This window comes from Vulpes lagopus, chromosome 12 (assembly GCF_018345385.1).
Source record: "Vulpes lagopus strain Blue_001 chromosome 12, ASM1834538v1, whole genome shotgun sequence".
Lineage (NCBI taxonomy): Eukaryota > Metazoa > Chordata > Mammalia > Carnivora > Canidae > Vulpes > Vulpes lagopus.
In genome coordinates, this window is record NC_054835.1 from 46,243,134 (window position 1) to 46,261,603 (window position 18,470).

At 44.4% G+C, this 18,470-nt stretch overlaps 1 protein-coding gene across 3 annotated transcripts in view; it reads right to left on the reverse strand.

Moving 5' to 3' along the window:
- The window catches only part of ERN1 (endoplasmic reticulum to nucleus signaling 1), a 78,050-nt gene that overhangs the window by 27,807 nt on the left and 31,773 nt on the right, over positions 1-18,470 (reverse strand). For 2 of the 3 annotated variants that reach the window (XM_041724945.1, XM_041724946.1), the window contains exons 3-4: positions 4,345-4,378; positions 3,303-3,375 (exon numbers count right to left, since the gene is read on the reverse strand). In XM_041724945.1, coding sequence (XP_041580879.1) covers positions 3,303-3,375; positions 4,345-4,378 — 107 coding nt within the window. Of the gene's footprint in view, positions 1-3,302; positions 3,376-4,344; positions 4,379-6,421; positions 6,752-18,470 lie in introns of all 3 variants that reach the window. The other variant, XM_041724947.1, reaches the window with a different exon arrangement.

An 18,470-nucleotide genomic window follows, 5' to 3' on the forward strand; every position in this document is an offset into this window, starting at 1 on the left:
ATTCTGTAGATACCTGCTTCTGCTATACGGTCATCTTTTTCTCCAAAAAAAGAGTTCTCTCTAGCTTTAATAAACAGAACTTTACATAATCAATCATTTGGATTTTCCGATTATCCCAACATTTAAACTAGGCCTTCAAAAAAGGAAAAATGCCACAGAGAGGCTGTCATGACTGACTGGGTTTGTGCCAGATGTTCTGGAGAATCAGAAAGTAGTTACCAGGCTTCTAGTCTGGAGTCCTACAGTGTTTGCTGAGCATCTCTACAGGTCTACCTGTTCAAGGCCCAACCTGGGAGACACCTGGTTCCTGGAACTGTTAACCTACAGCAGGAAAATGTGAGGCGAAGTGGAGCGGTCAGAGCATTTTGGAAGTTCAAGCTCAAGTCTCAAGTTCCAACAATTGACGCTTTGGCCTTGGGAACATTCCTTCACCTCTACGGGCACTGTTTCCACGCCTCCTACATGGGTTACCATCTCTATTCCAGAAGGCTCCTGAAACATGAGACAACTTCCACAAATCGCTCCACATGGTGTTCAGCAAACAGAGTGTTTCAGAAATAGGTTCTGGGAATGTGAAGGGAAATGCTGATGATGAAACACACACACACCTCTACACAAGGCTTGCTTTCCTCCCATCTGTTCTGGTCATGGGCATTCAGAAGATTATGTTAAAATATCCCAATTAGAGCTCACTGCCACTTACAGTCTAGACCACTGGTTCTCAATGGAGGCTGCACATTACAATCACTTGGAAGCTTTTTTTTTTAAACTCTCTATTGAAGCAGAACATACAAACAGCACACGTGAGTATACAGCTCAGCTTACTTGAACTGTACAAAGCATCCACATGAAGCAGCAGGATTTTTCCAGCACTTCGAAAACCCTCTTCTTGCCTTCTCTTCCAATCATAACTTTCCAGGGTAATCATTATCCTAACTTCAAGACAGCATAGACTTGTTTTTCCTGTCTTTGAACTTTATATAAATGAATCATTCAGTGTGCAGCCTTTCTTGTTTGTCATCTTCGGTCCAACCTTAGTTTAGTAAGATTCATCCATGCTGCTGTGCAGAGTTGCAGACTGTAGGCTCTCACTGGTGTAGACTATTAAATTATATCGCTATTCCATAGTTTCTCTATCCTGTCCACTATTGATGCTTTCCTTATCCTGTTTACTACTGATGCTGTCTGGGTTGTTTCCACTTCTTGATTATTTTCAGTAATGTTGCAGTACGTTTGGGTAGCTGTCTTTAGTGAACACACATGGGCATTTCTGCTGGGTACATAATAAGCTGGGAAGGATTACTGGGTCCTAGGGCTTTACAGATTCTGCCAACCAGTTTCCAAACTGGATATACCAAGTAGCACTTCCACCAGCAGTGTCCAGGAGCTCTGATGGCTCCGCTCCCCCCCAACATCTGTTTGTCTACTTTCCTCGTTCTAGCCACTCTAGTATTAGTAGGGCATTGTGATTTTATTTATTTATTTTTAAATTTATGATTTTATTTATTTATTCATGAGAAACACAGAGAGAAAGGCAGAGACACAGGCAGAGGGAGAAGCAGGCTCCATGCAGGGAGCCCCACGTGGGACTCGACCTTGGGTCTCCAGGATCACGCCCTGGGCCGAAGGCGGCACTAAACCACTGAGCCACCCAGGTGTCCCAAGACATTGTGATTTTATTTTATTTTTTTTATTTTTTATTTTTTTAAACATTTTTTTTTAATCTTTATTTATTTATGATAGTCACAGAGAGAGAGAGAGAGGCAGAGACACAGGCAGAGGGAGAAGCAGGCTCCATGCACCGGGAGCCCGATGTGGGATTCGATCCCGGGTCTCCAGGATCCCGCCCTGGGCCAAAGGCAGGCGCCAAACCGCTGCGCCACCCAGGGATCCCGACATTGTGATTTTAACTTGCATTTCCCTAATGACTAATGAAGCTGAGTATTCTTTTCATATGTTTATTGACCATTTGGATATCCTCTTCTATTTCTCTACTGGGTTCTCCTTTTTTAAAAGTAATCCATAGGAGTTTGGGGTGCCTAGGTGACTCAGTCAGTTAAGCATCTGCCTTTGGCTCAGGTTATGATCCCACGATCCTGGGATGGAGCCCTGCATGGGTTCGCTGCTCAGCAAGGAGTCTGCTTGTTCCTCTCCTTCTGTCCCTCCCCTCTGCTTGTGTTCTCTCACTTTCTCTCTCAAATATAATCTTTAAAAAATAATAATAATCCATAGGAGTTCTTTACATATTCTGAATATGAATCCTTTGTTGGAGTCATATATGTATTGCCAGTTCAGTGTATTCCAAATACATCCTGCCTTTCTTAATGATGTCTCTTAATGAAGAAAAACTCTTAATTTTAATATAATCCAATATATCAATTTTTTCCTTTATAGTTAGTGTGGGGTATTTCTGTTTTGTTTATCTTATCCTATTTAAGAAACCTTTTCTGGGGCACTTCGGTGGCTCAGTTGGTTAAGTGCTGAACTCTTGATCTTGGCTCAGGTCTTGATCTCATAGTTGTGAGTTTAAACCCTGCACTGGGCTCCATGTTGAGTGTGGAGAAGGAAGGAAGGAAGGGAGGAAGGAAGGGAGAGGGGAAGGGAGAGAGGAAGGAAGGGGGGAAGGAGGGAGGGAAGGAAGAAAGAAAGGAAGAAGGAAGGAAGGAAAAGAATCTTTTCTTACTCTAAGGTTGTGAAGATATTCTGCTACTTTTTTTCCTTAAAGTTTGGTTTCATATTTCGTACTTAGATATGTAATCTCTCTGAAACTGAGGTGTGTGTGTCTGGTGAGGGTAAGAGTTAAGATACTTTTTTATGGACATCCCAGTTGACTCATGCCATATATTGAAAGACCACCCTTCCCCACTGCACACTGCAGCATCGCCTTTGTCATAAATCAGGTGATCATCCAAGTGGGTGTGTTTCTAAATTCTCTTGTCCAGGGAGCTTTTAAAAATTGCTGATGACCTTGATCAATTAAATGGAAACTTCTAGGATTGGGATCCAGACTCAGTAGTTTGTTGTTGTTATTGTTGTTTTAAGGATTCTCCAGGTTATTACAATGTATAGCTAAGGCTGAGAACCACTGGGGAATTTGCTGGGGTGAATGGGGGTGGGGAATGCTTCAAACTACCCCCAATTTAAGAATCACTAGTTAGATCAAGTCCTGCTGCTAAAGGGAGTATTATACCTCTCTAGTGTATAGTAATTTTTTTTAAACTCTCAGGTGATCTCAATGTGCAACAGTTGAGGACCACTGGTCTGGAACCTCTGAAGTACACAAAGAATCAAAATATACTCACTGTCAGGCCTTCGTTATTCTTGCCCCCAAGTGTATAGAGACTGCCATCGTTGGGATCCGGGAGGAAAGCAGGCCTAGAGATTGAGCAGTAAGTATCAGTGATAAGTTATAGCCCAGGGCACAGAACAAAATATCAAAGCCATGCAAAGTTATGATTGGGGTGAGGGAGGCATGCATGTGTATAAGACAATTCCACCCACTGCTCTTTCACTTTTAGCTACAAATAAAATATCCCTATGGTGATAGGCTATATTTGAGCAGAAAAAAACAACCTGTAAGAAAAAAAGTAAAAAACCATAGAAGAGTAAGTCATCATTTGGTCAAGTACTCTGGATGATAATAAATAAGTGAAAAGGACCCAGGTAAGTCTGCTTTTCAGTTTCTAAGTCAATTGTGTATAGAACTTCAACAATTAATATTTAATAGCATGGAACAGTACATAAATGGTAGGACAAATCTACCTTCAGTCTTCAACAAACATGTATTTTTAAACTGGAGGCAATAAAAGCAGACTGAAAGTTTGACCTCAGAACTTGCCAAGGAGATATGGTGGTCTTTAACACGTGGCTTCCCATAAAGCAGATACGAGGTGATCTTTGATAAGGTTAATGTGGTGGAGTCTGAATTAGGACTAGGCACTCAAAAACCCTTTGTTCAATCTTTTCTGTACTTAGGATGTCCCATCATTTGAGCTCTTATAGGGGCTATAACACATACACTCTAGTAGCAGGTTACGCTCATGTTTCCTCTTCATGGTATGACACAATGAAAAGGGAGAGATTTAAACCCTTGGTAAGACTTTGGCAGTTTGGTAGGACTTAAACTCAACTGGAGTTTCATCTCAAGTAGGCCTTTTAATATCACTGCCTCCCTTCCCTGGGGAACTGACTGCCCGACACAGGTCATAGCACCTGTAAGGCTTCACATCTCCGTCATTCTCATTATACCTTAGGTGTACGTATATATGTGCTCCCAGCAGCTAGCTTCTTAAATACCATTAAGAAAATGAATTAAAGGAAGGTATCGAAGCAAATCAGACTTACTCTTCCACATGTGTTGGAACCTGCAGAACAGGATCTGTGCAAAAGAACAAATGCAACATCAGACAGACTCTAAAATACCAGGATTCCAAGAAGGCCCCCAAGACAGATTCACAAGTGGTACCAATAACTTAAATTTCCCTTAAACTTACCAGATAAAGTATGTGAAGGGACTTTAGAAAACACATACCCAAAGACACAGATTGTCACTAAGATGGGATAGAGAATATAGCACAAAGGAACTGATGTCAAGAAATGTGCACATAGGGGCACCTGGTGGCTCAATCGGTTGAGCATCTGACTCTTGATTTCTGCTCACGTCATGATCAGAGGGTCATGAGATCAAGCCCTGAGTCAGGCTCCGTGCTCAGCAGGGAGTCTGCTTGAGTATTCTTTCTCTCCCTCTGCCCCTCCCCCCTGCCTCTCAAATAAATAAATAGACAAATAGTTTAAAAAAAAAAAAAGAAAGAAAGCACACATAACTTGGGGGATGGACATGAAGGAAGAATGAGTCTCAAAGCATAGTGGACAATGAGTCACAGTGTCACTATCTGACACATCAATGGCTTTTACAACCTAAACCGCCACCTTGTCACAGATACCTGGAGTGGCATTAGAAACTCCCATTAGGAAAAACAAAACTGTGGCTTAAGAACAAATCTTCCGGTTGATGAGAATTTGGTTGGTGGTAAATGGATACATCCCACCGGGGCAGCAAGATGGCAAACTTGGAGCCCCCAAGTGCTCATTCCCCCTCGATTTCCTTTGATCCATCAATTCCATTTCTATAAAATCTAGTTTAAAAGCAATATAGGGGCAGCTCGGGTGGCTCAGTGGTTTAGCGCCGCCTTCAGCCCAGGGTGTGATCCTGGAGTCCTGGGACTGAGTCCCACGTCGGGCTCCCTGCATGGAGCCTGCTTCTCCCTTTGTGTGTGTCTGTCTGTCTCTGTGTCTCTCATGAATAAATAAAATTTTTTAAAAAAGCAATATAAAATATAGAAAATGCTTTGTGTTCAAAGACACTCACAGTAGCATTACCAATGACTTACCTACTCAACGATAAGGTTAAATTAGGGAATGTTTGCTCGGCAGAAAATTAAGGCTTCTAAAAGGGCTTACACAATTTAAAAATGTACAAATCTTTATATTCTGATATTCAGGGGAAAAGATAACATGATACAGAATATTAGTGCAGCTGAGGAGAAAATCTTCAATGCACATAGACAAAAACGATGGAAGGGAAAAAAAAAAAAAGCCAACTGTAAGATATTTGTGTTGGAAATGTGACTCCTCTACCTCATCTGTATTTCCCCAAATTCATCTAAGAACAGGAGTTACTTTTTAAACTGGGGAAAAAAGTGTTTTCTCAAAGTCACTTTTATACTTGCAGTAGTCAAGAATGGCAGAATTTCTCCCTCCCCAGATTCTCCCAGGCACGAAGCAAGAGGATGCTCCTAGCTCCTTGGGCTCGGTGGTGGTGGCCTGAGAGCACATGGACATGACACAGAGCGAACATCCACAGTCATGAGGGATTCCCGGTGACCCAAGCCCTGCGGGCCACACAGCGACACCGCCTGCAAGTTCAAAGCTGGGGGTGAGGACGGCAGACACCGCCCCAGGATTCCAGATGCCCAGCTGCAGGCTCCGCGGGCCGTGCGCGACGTGACAGATGCTCCCCAGTCACCTGGGATTCTCAGATGCAGAGAACCCTTTCAGGCCTTATCATGTGTTGACTTTGCTCTACAAGCCCGGCTCCTACCCGAAAGAATGCACAGTGTTCACGGGGACAGGGGTACACACAGCACGTGTGGCCTGTGGGCGGCCCACAAACAATGCATTAAACCAAAAACATGTTAGGAAACAGGAGGAACTGTCAGTTGGGAAGCCCGCGTTTCTCGTTCCCATTAACCCCCTCCCGGTACTCTCCCAGGAGGCTGATGCAAGAGACGGGGAACCGGGGCAGCGGCGTTCACCTCCGAAAGGGGCGAGGCGCCCTGATGACCCCGCTCCCACGCCCTGATGACAGCCCCCACCGGCGGCGGCGGGGAGAGCGAGCACGCCGACCTGCGAGGACACGCACCCAGAGGGCAGCGTTTTTGGTTCCCTTCGGGGGCTTCACGGCATCACAGACAAACACAGCGGGAGCGGAGCCTGCCGGATTCCAGCACGTCACCCGAAACCAGACGCGGGGCCTGGCAGGATCTGGAGTCCCCGTCACAGGCTTGTCTTCAGGTGCAGACTTCCCTGGTTCTCTAGGGCTCGTCCACTGTCGCCTGACACGGAGGCCTGAAGTCCCAAGATGTGTCCCGCACCTGACGGGTTCCAGTGAAGACACAGGCCACTGGCAGGAGCCGGGGAGGGACCCGAGGGACAGCTATGCGTGCTCTCGTCCACTCAGGAAAATTAGGTCCTGGGAGGAACACGCGCAGAGTAAGCCATGCAATGGCACCGCCATTCAAGTCAGCTCCGGCAGGGCAGCAAAGTCCTCTTGGCTGCTGAGGGGGAGCAGTGACTATACCCTAGGTATGGGGTAGATATACTTCTTTTTTTCTTAAAGAATCATTTGAGGGCAGCCGCGGTGGCGCAGTGGTTTAGCGCCGTGTGCAGCCCAGGGCATGATCCTGGAGACCCGGGATGGAGTCCCACATCAGGCTCCCTGCATGGAGCCTGCTTCTCCCTCTGCCTGTGTCTCTGCCTCTCTCTCTGCATCTCTATGAATGAATAAATAAAAATCTTTTTTTTTTTAAAAAAAAATCATTTGAATCTGAGATTTGCTTTAAAATACTACAGAAAAAAGGTGTGCCTGGGTGGCTCAGTAGGTTAAGCGTCCAACTTTTTTTTTTTTTTTTAAGATTTTATTTATTTATTCATGGGACATACAGAGAGAAAGAGAGAGAGAGAGGCAGAGACACAGGCAGAGGAAGAAGCAGGCTCCATGCAGGGAGCCCGACATGGGACTCGATCCCAGGTCTCCAAGATCACGCCCTGGGCCGAAGGCAGCGCTAAACCGCTAGGCCACCAGGGCTGCCCAAGCAACCAACTTTTGATTTCAGCTCAGGTCATGATCTCAGGGTCCAAAATCGAGACCCATGCTCAGTGGGGAGTCTGCTTCTCCCTCTCCCTCTGCCCCACCCCCCCCACTTGCTTGCACACACTCTCAAATAAGTAAAAAAATCTTTAAAATACTACAGAATAAAGAACCATATGCAAGGGGAGATAAAAAATGCCAGCCTATTGGTAACTGGTAAAGAGAAACATGGCAACACTGGGGAGTTATTTTGCTATTCCTTCTACATATGCTTGAAATTTTCCATAACATAAAAGGATAAAAATATTTGGGAAGTCAGCGAAATAAAAGTAAACACCATCATCTGAAAATGTGCAATGAAAGTCCAATGTGAAAAAGTGGTTGTTTTTATTTAATAATGAAAGCTGGTATCAGGTAAGATTCTTGCAAAAAAAAAAAAAAAAAAAAAAGATCCAGCTATGTGAAAAGCAACCTGGCCTAACTAGAAAGCTATAAACAAACACAGCTACAAAATAAGCCACTGTATCTATACAGAGACTGATAAGGACAAAAGCCATCCCACAAAGCTGTTTTACTTTCAGAAGGGAGAAAGGGTGTGGGGGGGGGGAGGGTGGTGGTTACTTTGCAAGTATGAAAACAAGTGTTAATCAAGGTAAAGGTAAGGCTATCGCAGGAGGAACTGACAGGCAGAAACAAATCTGCTCACTGCTCCCCAGGAAACAGCCACCGGACTGGACCCGATTCCCCCAGTGGGTCCAGCTTGGGCTTAAAATGGCACAACCCTTACAACCCGGAGACCTGGATGAGGTTGTGTGACAGCTCATTGATACTGCTGTGCTATTTGAATCCTCCTTTTTAACTGGGGACAGAAATGGCTCAAAACAAATATTCATACCCTTCCTTTGCCCAAATTCACAAGGGTGAAAATAAACATTTTTATCTCCAAAAGAAGTGAATTTTCATCTTTCCGTGAATACCTTTTTCACCTTTATTCTCCATTCAATCCTTTCTGGACCTCAGGCCCTCTCCCTCTGTACTGGATCACATGCATACTCTCAACTTTGCTGTGCTACAGGTCTCTGTGGCTCCATCCGCAGCACCAATAGCCCTACTGTTTCTGCTAGTTCCCAACCATTCGGGTGATCTCATGTGCCTGCTGCCCTGATCACACACCAGCAGGCAGCCCCTCCACAGTCACTTCTGGTTCTGTGGCTCGTCCCAAGTCTCTCACCTCTGTGGCCCTGCATGCGTGATTTCTGTCCCCCTTCTGTCTTAGCTCTTCCCCTATCTACTCCAACAGGAAGGCGCATTTCCAGGTTCTCCCTCCAGTTATCTCAGAGAGCACACTCATCCCTGAAATTTCAACCATAACCACAATGGAAGATTTCAGGTCGCCATCATCTTCTGAGCTCTTCTTTCTGTATCAACTGGACCTTTCCACTATTTCCTACCAGCACCTCAGCCACCACCTGCCCAAAGTCATGCCCTTCATCTTTTAACTCAGACCCACTTCTACTCTTGACCACGCTATTTTGTTAACAGTACCACTATACTTTTAGAGGACAAACAGGCTCCAAATGACACTGGTGATACTCGTTTCTCTCCAATACATCTCACCAGCTGCCAAACTCTAGAGTCTAATCATTTGTTTCCTATGCCCAGTATCCCTCCATCATCAGAGCACCTTTTTTTTTTTTTTTTTTTAGAGCACCTCTTCTCCTGGTTTCTATGGCCTTTGGAATCAGATGAGTCTATGTTTAAATCCTAACTGCCAACTACCAGCTGAGTGACCTCAGCAAAATTACCTAATCTCTCTGGGCCCAAATTTCCTCAACAATAAAGAGAAAAAATAACACCACCAACCTCATGAGGCATCTCTGTGGATTGAATAAGAACTGTTTGTCAAGACTTAAAAAGTCTGTGCCTTGACACAGAATGGTGATCCTTTTAAGGACAGAAGTCAGATTATTCTTCTCTACTGCTCAGAATCTTTTGGTGGTTCCTATCTCAATAGTAAAGATTGTCACAATGTAGCCTGCAAATCCCACACAATCCCACCCTCTAAGGCTCTCCCGCCATTTCCTCCTTTGCTTATTCCAGCCAAGCTGGCCTCTTCATAGTCCTCAAATACTGTCTAGTGTGCCCCTGCCTCAGAACCTTTGCATTTGCTAGCCCCCTGCCTACATCTTTGACCAAATATCACCATCCCAGAGAGGTCTTTCATGAATACCTCCTACCCTGCCACCCCTCCTCCCTACTTGATTTTTCTCCATGACACTTATCATGTCTAAAGTACAGTATATTTTACTTACTTTTAAAAAACGTTGACTCTAGCTAGCCACTGTTAATTACGTAAAGACTGGGATTTATCTTTTGTTGTCTGCCATGTTTCTAACACCTCAAACAGTGCCTGGCACAGAGGAGTGTTCAACATATTGACTGAATGGAGCAATCGATTCATGTTAGTTTCCTTCCTACTTCTATTCCTGCCCAGCCTGGGCATCCATCATTAATTACTTTTAATACTCCAGCAACTATGCTCTATCACCCCTCAACCCAAAATCTAATTAGCAATCCCCTTTCCTCCACCCAGGCTCTGAGCGCTGCTGAAGAAAACACTAAATCACTCTTGGAGAAACCATTCGACATCTATGGCCGGCTGGACCCCCGTGTCATAGGAGATACACTTACCTGCTTCCTGGTTGGCCTCTGTTCCCTGTCCCTCACAGCTGTTATTTCAAACCTTCTCTCCTTGACTCAAGCCTGATTCTGCTTTCTGGGGCACAGATGGAGTAAAAGGGGGCAGAGTGAGCTCTCCCAATCTTCCTACTCTTCTCAAGTTTACCCAATTCTCTATAAAAGGACAACGTGTTCACCCTCGTATTCATAGATACTGCACAGCTCCCAGGTGGTACCATGTCTCCAAGGATCTTCTGGTCCTCCTCTGGCTGCCTCACTCCTTCTCCTCAGCCCACAAACATACCCAACCTCTGAGTTCTCCTTCACTCTTTGGCACAGGCTTTCCTCTCTCTCCTAATGCAGCATTTAAGTGTACAATTTGAGGACTCTTGAGAAACCTACACATCCATGTAACCACCCTCACACCATAGAACGTTACCATCACCCCAAAGCATTTTCTCACACACCTTTGGATTCAATATCTCCAACTCCCACCCCATTGAGTCACTGATGGATTTGTTGTGTTTGTTCTAAAGTTGCACAAATACATTTGTCTATTAGGTTCTCTTGTGGGCCTGGCTTCCTTCTCTCTGCTTCATGTTTCTGGAACTCATCTACATCGTTGCATGTATCACAGTTTGTTCTTTTACACTGGTTAAGTAGTTCCACTTTATGGATATGCCACAATTTCTTTAACTGCTGAGGGATACTGGGTTATTCAAGTTTGGGGCTAGAAAAATGTGATTAAAGCAGTTATGAACATTTTTGAGTTTTTGTAGGATCCTAGGTTTTCATTTCTGTTGGGAAAATACCTGGAACATGGAACCATACTGTTTACAACTGATTTGACATGGAGCCACCGAACAGCTCTTGCAAGTGGTTGTGCTATTCAGGTTCCTGCCAGTAATGTGTAAGTGTCCGTACACTTTTTTAAATGTTGGTTCCCAGGTCCTTTCCCCAGGAAGCAGATTCTGTCGATAAGACTGGGGAATTAGTGTCTTTAACTAGGAAACCATTGCTCTGGATCCTGTTTCACCTTCTTGCCTTCTGTGCCCTTCTCAACAGCCTGCTCTCTGGCCTCTACCCTCAGAGTAAGACCAAAACTTCCCCTGTCAAGTTCCAGTGACCAAATCTAACAAACACTTGCAAATCCTTCCTATTAGGTGTCCACATGGCAGTTTATGACGTTCTCCCATGGAGTCCAAGACTCAGTCCCACTTCCAGTTGCTTATGGGGTAGCTCAACCCCTGATGTCATACCCCCCAGAACTGGTTCTTCTTTTACATTCCCAGATTGGCTGTCCCCACTAGCACCTAGTCATATACTCTGGAAACTCAGAGCTGTCCTTGACTCTCCCCTTAATTTTAACCCACTCCCACTCAATTAGGTACTGAGTTATGTAAGATTCAACTCAGTAAACATTTCTCAAAATCTGTGTCCTCCTTTACTACTGCCAAATTTAGACAGCCACCATTTTTCACTGGGCCTACCCAGCAGTCTCCTAACCAGCTCCTCATCTGGGATCTTTGCCTTTCAGATATGCATTCTACCTACTGTCTGCAAGGACCTGACAAAGGCAAATCTGTTCATGTCTTTCCTCCACGTAAAACCCTACAATGGCTCCCCCACTCTGCCTACTGAATACTTTCCATCTCTGTGGCTCAAGTCAAAGGATCCCAAACTTTCCTGGTTCACACCAGCCTTCATGTCTCAGTAATTTCTTCATAGGGCCCTAGGCCAAGAGAATTATCTAACAGTTCCATTTATTAAACAGTTCTACACAACCTAAGTATTTAAGGACTAGCAACTTAGAAGCCATGTGAAAAAAGGGAAAACACGAAAATGCAAAGAAAAGCCATTTATTTCATTCTTAATCATAATTACTTACTAATGGGATGTATACCTGCTGGGTGCCACACATATTCCAAACCTTATAATCGAATTAGACACTGCCAACCCTCATTACCCTTGATTATCATGCGGTATTTGAACTTTATTACAGCAGCCACCAAAAATCCAGCTCTGCAAAGCTCACCAAAATGAGCACAACCTAATGCTGAAACTAGAAACTATCTCAAACATGGTTCTGACCCCTGTGGAGCTCTCTTAAAAACTGGAAACAAGCTGTGGTGCCTCTCTGAGTTTTCTGTGGCAACCACGGCCCCTCAGCATGGTTTGAGAACCAAAGGTGTAGGCATTCAAGGGTCTGCAAAACCTGGGCCCAATTCTTCTCCAGGATTCTCTTTCAATCACATCTCTTCCATGAACACCGTCATGCTTTCACGTTGGTCTCTGTGCTCCAGAAAATCAGAAAATGACCACCCCCTGCACCTGGTATGTTCTCAGGATGCACTGATCATGCTCTGCCAGGGTCAGGTCTCCTGGGTCTCAAATATCTGGGGGTTGGAATGAATGTTCAGCAGGTTGAAGGACAGAGACCATCTATGTTGCATCTACTGAAATATACACAGAAATGTATATAAAGCTTATATACAGTTTAATGAGTAATCAGAGTGAAATCTGGGATAACTGCAGCCCAGGCCTCTGCTCCCCTCGTATTTAGAAGGCAATGCTGTCTGCAGAATCAAAGGAAGTCAGTGATTTAAGATGTTTCAGAACTGTATGTGGGATATCATTATTTCAGTAAGTTTCTTCTAATGGAAAGGACTTTTCCAACACAGAAACCTACACAATAAAAGCTAAAGAGAGCTGCTATGCATGGTTCTGTTCACTCATGTTTTGTTCACTCATATTTAAAAATTATTTAAATGTATGGGGAAAAATGGTCTGATATTTGTTACAAAATAAAGTTGTTGAGGAAGGGGACTGCCATGTGCTGATTGCTATTGAAGTTGGGTGCTGGGTGCATGAGGGTTTCATGACACTATTCTACACTTGTGTGTTGAAGTTTTTATAAAATGAAAAAATTTTTAAAAAGAGAGAAGCTTACAAAAGCCATTTAAGGAAAGCCTAATTATGTTCAAAAGAAAAGTCTGTTTTTCCTGCACTCACCTGTAATATATAACCCTCCCCCCTTTTTTTAAAGGAATCTCTATACTTAACGTGGGGCTCAAACTCATGATCCTGAGATCAAGAGTCACATACCCTACTGACTGAGCCAGCCAGATGCCCTAAACCTTCACTTTCTGAAGGTGAAGCCTAGCCTACAACTTCACAGGGTTTGAAGGCACTGGAGGAAGAGCTACTTGAAGAGCAAGAAGGACCCCATCAACACCCTGCAGGCTTCCCTAACACATGAGTAGCAGAATTGGTGAGGGTATGGGAAAACAGGGGTGAGGAGTCAGCAAAACAGAAAAATGTCTCTGATGGAAGTCAATCAAAATTTAAATAAATAAGTGTTTCAAACCAGACTTCAAGTCTGACAGCTTCTTCCTGGAGGTAGCTCTGGGCAGACTTTCTTCCACGTAGGAAGGAATAGATTCCTTTGATTACAGAAGCCACAAGAACAGGTTGCCCATTTGACTGGGGCTCAAGGAACCTTACCAGATCACTCTCTTCTCTTTCTCAGATGAGCATTGATATTTCTGGAACACCCTGCTTCTCTTTTGGGATCTAGATGAGCACTGGTTTTTCTGCCCTGCCCCACCTCACTCTTCTTTCCAAAAGCACAAACACCTAGCTGACCCCTACTCACCTGGCATTTAAAACTGGCTTCCTCTTAGACTAGAAGACTTCTAGGTACAACTGAGATGTCACAGCACATTTGAAATTCTCCAAACCAGCCCCTTCTAAGTATACCTCCAGCAATGATCTGAACTCTTCTGGGTTGGCCCTTTTGAAAGGTATTTATAGATTTAAAAAAAAAAAAAAAAGCAAAAAACAAAAATGAAGCCTCCTCATATACCAAATATTCAAGAGCCTTGTCCTTCCCTCCCTCCCTTTCTGAGAAAGAGTGTGACAACCAAACTATTAGTAATTATCTGTTAAGATTTACCACACACAAGCTCAAAAGCAAATGTTGGGCACTGCCATCAGGTTGGTTCTCTCCTCCATGCTGTGTGGGATAAAGAAAGAAGTTTATAAAGTCAATATACGTGAACAGTGTATAATGAACAGCCAAAACCTGCGGTACATACCACAGGATTTCCCAGGTGAGGGAAGTCACTGAGGGCTAGTGTACTCAGAAAAGACAAACTTCATAAAAAAGGCTGACTCAGAGGGTGGAGATGACCAGACAGCTTGAGTGAAGAACTATCACCCTACTTGTGGGAATGAGGACACAGGCTTGGCGAGTGTGAAATGTTCTTCCTGAGGAGCAATGCAAATAAGGGAGCAGGCAGTGAGGCCATGAAGCAGACAGTTGTGCAAACTTTGTGATGTGGTACAGTGGGCACTAACCAGGGGGTGACTGGAGGCTTCTGAGCAAAAGAGGGATGTGATCCACATCCACTGAAGGAAGGAGAGACAGGCAGGCATCAGGGTACAAAGTGAACGAGAAAGGGAAGGAGTCACAAAGGGCAGTGAGGAAGGCAGTCCAGTAACCCCAGTCTGACAGCCTGTGCCAGTGTGGGGGCAGGAGGAAGGCCAGCAGGAAGGGTGGCAGGAGGGCTGGTCAGGAACCAAACGGGAGGGAAAAATGTAGCAAACAAAACCTAGTTCTGATCAGAAAAATGCAGTGGAAAAAGGACCTAAAGAGGACATGGAGATTTAATCCTAGCGAGTAGTGAAGCTAGACTGGCTGGTCTGAACGCAATGAGCCACTGGCATGTCCTCAAGAAAATGCTTAAGGTAATACTATTTTCTCATAAAAATTATTAGTAGAAACAAGATCATTCACCCTCCCTTAACTCAAAAGGTAAGTGTCCTTTGCAAATGTTTCATGCACTCAAGTGAACCAGTTAGGGAATACTTCTCCCCAGTGGCAGCTCATTTCCTCCCCCAAAGGAAAGGTACTTCTGTAATCTAAACCTTAAGTTCCCATTAAAGTTGTGAGGTCCAATGTGTAAGATAGCAAGTCTCAAATATTCTTCAAAGTTCAGCTTTTATAGGGAGAACATTTTAAAGCAGGCATCTAATCAAAAGCTGATCCTCAAATTCCAAATCTCACCAGAACTGGGAGATGACGTAGGAAGGTTTTTTTTTTTTTTTTTTTTTTTGCAGGTGAACCTCTGCAAATCACCCAATGCCATGTCTAACAAAGACAATCATGTAGAGGTACCAAAGGAATCTGAAAAACCTCCCATTCTAAAGGCAGTCAGACTCTACTATGTCCTTACTTACTTACCTTCACCCTGACAGAAATAACTCAGACCTAAAAACTCACATTGATCACTATAATCAACAGTGAAAGAATTCAAGGAGGATAAGACAATTCAATACGATGGCCTGCACCCAAATGCCTCTCAAGATTTCAGACCTTCACAGAATTCATTCATGAGCTATGGGAGTGCCATCAAACCTGGCGCCGTCATCCCAAGACAAAAAGGACAAGTAATCAAATCACAGCCTCAACATTCACAACTGTGTCCCAATACAAACCTAGTAACATTGCAAAGAGGATCCCTTGGAGTTGGAATCTAGGCTACTATGCATGGAGACTACTCTTTAAGAGACCCCCTTACAACGAGAAATGTATCACTCTGAGGAAAAGCCCAGGCTTGAGGGGGGATGTCAGAGGGGTTACTGATGAGACTGAGCATGAGCTGATGCTCGCTGGAGCTAAGTGATGAGTACCTGAGTTTGTATCTCTAGTCGTCTCTAGGTTGGTATGTATTTCAAATTTTCCACGATAAAAAGGAAAATACAAGAGAGAAAGAAAATATATCTTCAAGATACTCAAAAGTAGAAACTGGCCTCTCTCTTATCCCCTCTAACAACTTAAATTTCAGTCCTCCAAAACAATGAAGGGCAAATTAACGCTTTTCTTTACGTAAGCAAGGAGGTACAAAGACAGTCGATGCAGATCTGAAGCCTAGAAAATTCTGAAAGACAGGTTAGAACTGCTAACAAAGTACTGTCCCTTCTTATAATTCCTTTGTTTCCATCACACTTCTGAAGGCAGATCTCAGGACTCTTTCAGAGGAACATGCATACAACTTAAGGACAGGACAGAAAATCAACAGCAGAAAGTCACAAAAAGCCATATGAAACTCAAGATCAGGAACTGGAACTGGAACGTGCTGTGACAAAGGTCCAAGTGACAGATTATGCATCCCCACAGGGCAGTCTGGGCTCATCTGTTTCTCAGGGCTTCCAAAGGACATCTAGTGGGAAGGGTTCTGGAACCCAAGTCAGCATTAGGTGCCTGATATATTTAGTGAGCAACCCCCGGCTGTCTAGAGAGCCCAGCCTCAAGAAGTTAGAATTCAGAGGGCGCCTGGAGGCTCAGTCAGTTAAGCATCCAACTCTTGATTTCAGCTCAGGTCATGATCTCAGGGTCATGACATCAAGCCCCCTGTCAGACTCCATGCTCAGCATGGGGTCTGCTCAAAACTTTCTCTCTCCCTCTCCCCATCCCCCACCCCAGCTGCTTGTGTCCTCTCTTTCAAAAATAAAATAAAAAACAAAATGTTAAAATTCAGTGGGAGGACAAATGTAAACAAAAATTCGCAACAGAAGCACAAAGTGCCCCAGAATCCAGATGAGGAAGGGGCTCACTCTGCTTGAGGGGTCGAGAAGGTAGCCTGTGATCTTAACAGAGGAATAGGAGCCTGTCCAACACTGCAGGCTGATGGACAGGGTGGGGTACATAAGCAAAGGCCCCACATCTCTGAGGCCTAGAGGGATGGGTGAGGGCCAGGATGGTGAAGAATCCTGCACGTGTGCCAATGAGCTTAGACTTGACCCCTGTAAACCAGTGCTTCTCCAACTGTGGCAAAGGACCAGCTACTGAAAATTCCAACCCATCACAGATGACAGTTAGGATCCCTTCAGTACTTCTTGCAGACAGGTGGTCAGACCACACTGGGAGCACCGCTTCAGACAGCACCAAGGCTCTCAGCAAGGGTGCAGCACAGTCCATGGTCTCATTAGGGGACACATCTGCCAATAGCATGATGGCTGAAGGACAGCCAGGAAGCTGCTATAATGGTCTAGGAAATGGATGTTGAGAGCCTGGCTAAGACATTGGAGGACAGGGAGAAGGAGTCAGAATGGAGAGACAGGACTTCAGTCCACATAACACAACTCAGTGACCAAGTGGCCAAGCATCACTCTACTTTCCAGACTAGGTAAGCCATGGCTGTTAGCACCAGCAGGAAACTATGGGAAGAGGCACATGGTAAGAAAGGCAAACTCAGGTGAAATCTGAAGAAAATCTTTCCTTATAACTCTAGTTTATTCTTTTATTTTAGTCTATCTACTTTAGCCCTTCAAATAATTCTAGTTATCCAGTTAATTTTAATAACTAGCATTTCCAAGTGAATGCAAGAAGACTTAAAGCAGCCCCGTAAATACCAAAGGAGACCCCACCAAGCAAAAGCAAGCTTTAGAAAACCAATCTAATACCATACAGAACAGCAATGTTTCCTGTTTGCATTTGGGCTGAAAGCACAGAAATGAAACATGTTCGACTGTCTTCACTGTGAAATTTCAGATGAAAACAGTGGTGCTGCTACAGTCACAAAATCACAGCCTAGAAAGATTGCACCTCACTTGGTATGTCAGAACTCAAGTTTCTGAAAACAAAACTCGCTTTTTGTACTCGGTGCAGTTTGCTGCTATGGTGTAAGAAATCTCCATTTCTGAGAACAGCAACACATGTGTGGGAGAGGAACAAAAGCACCTGCCAAAACCAATCTGTGGAAAGAAAAAAAGAAAACAAAACTCTGCCAGTTTGTTGGCCCCTATAATAAGTAAACAGTCAGGAAACCATGAAACAGTAACAGGTATATATTCTGCATAACTCTAGTCTGATGAGTTACTGGGGTCTGTTTGCATCAGCAAGTTTCTTCCATTTGCCTCAGATTTCCCTTTGTCACTCAGGCCCAAACCCATGGCCTCCCTTGCCTGGACTGGTGCAGTAGCCTCCACCTGTTCTCCAGCTTCCCCTTGGCCTCATCAGCTGTCTCAACATAGCACCTGCTGACCCTGTCAAGTGGAGGCCAGGTGTCTTAGCACAGGCTGCCATAACAAAATACCATAGCCTTAGTGGCTTCAACAACAGATATTTATTTCTCACAGTTCTAGAGGCTACAAGTCCAAGATCAGGGTGTCAGTATGGTTGGGTTCTGGGGAGAGCCCTGTTCTGGCTTGCTGATGGCAGCCTTCTCAGAGTGTTCTCTTATGGTGGGAAAGAGCAAGAGTTCCGGGCTTTTTCTTTTCTCCTAAGGGCACTAATCCCATCATGGGGGCCCATCCCTCGTGACCTCATCTAAGCTAAATCCCATAAGCTCCACCTCCAAATACCATCACATGGTGGGGGGTAAGGCTTCACCATGTGAATTTTGGAGGGACACAAACA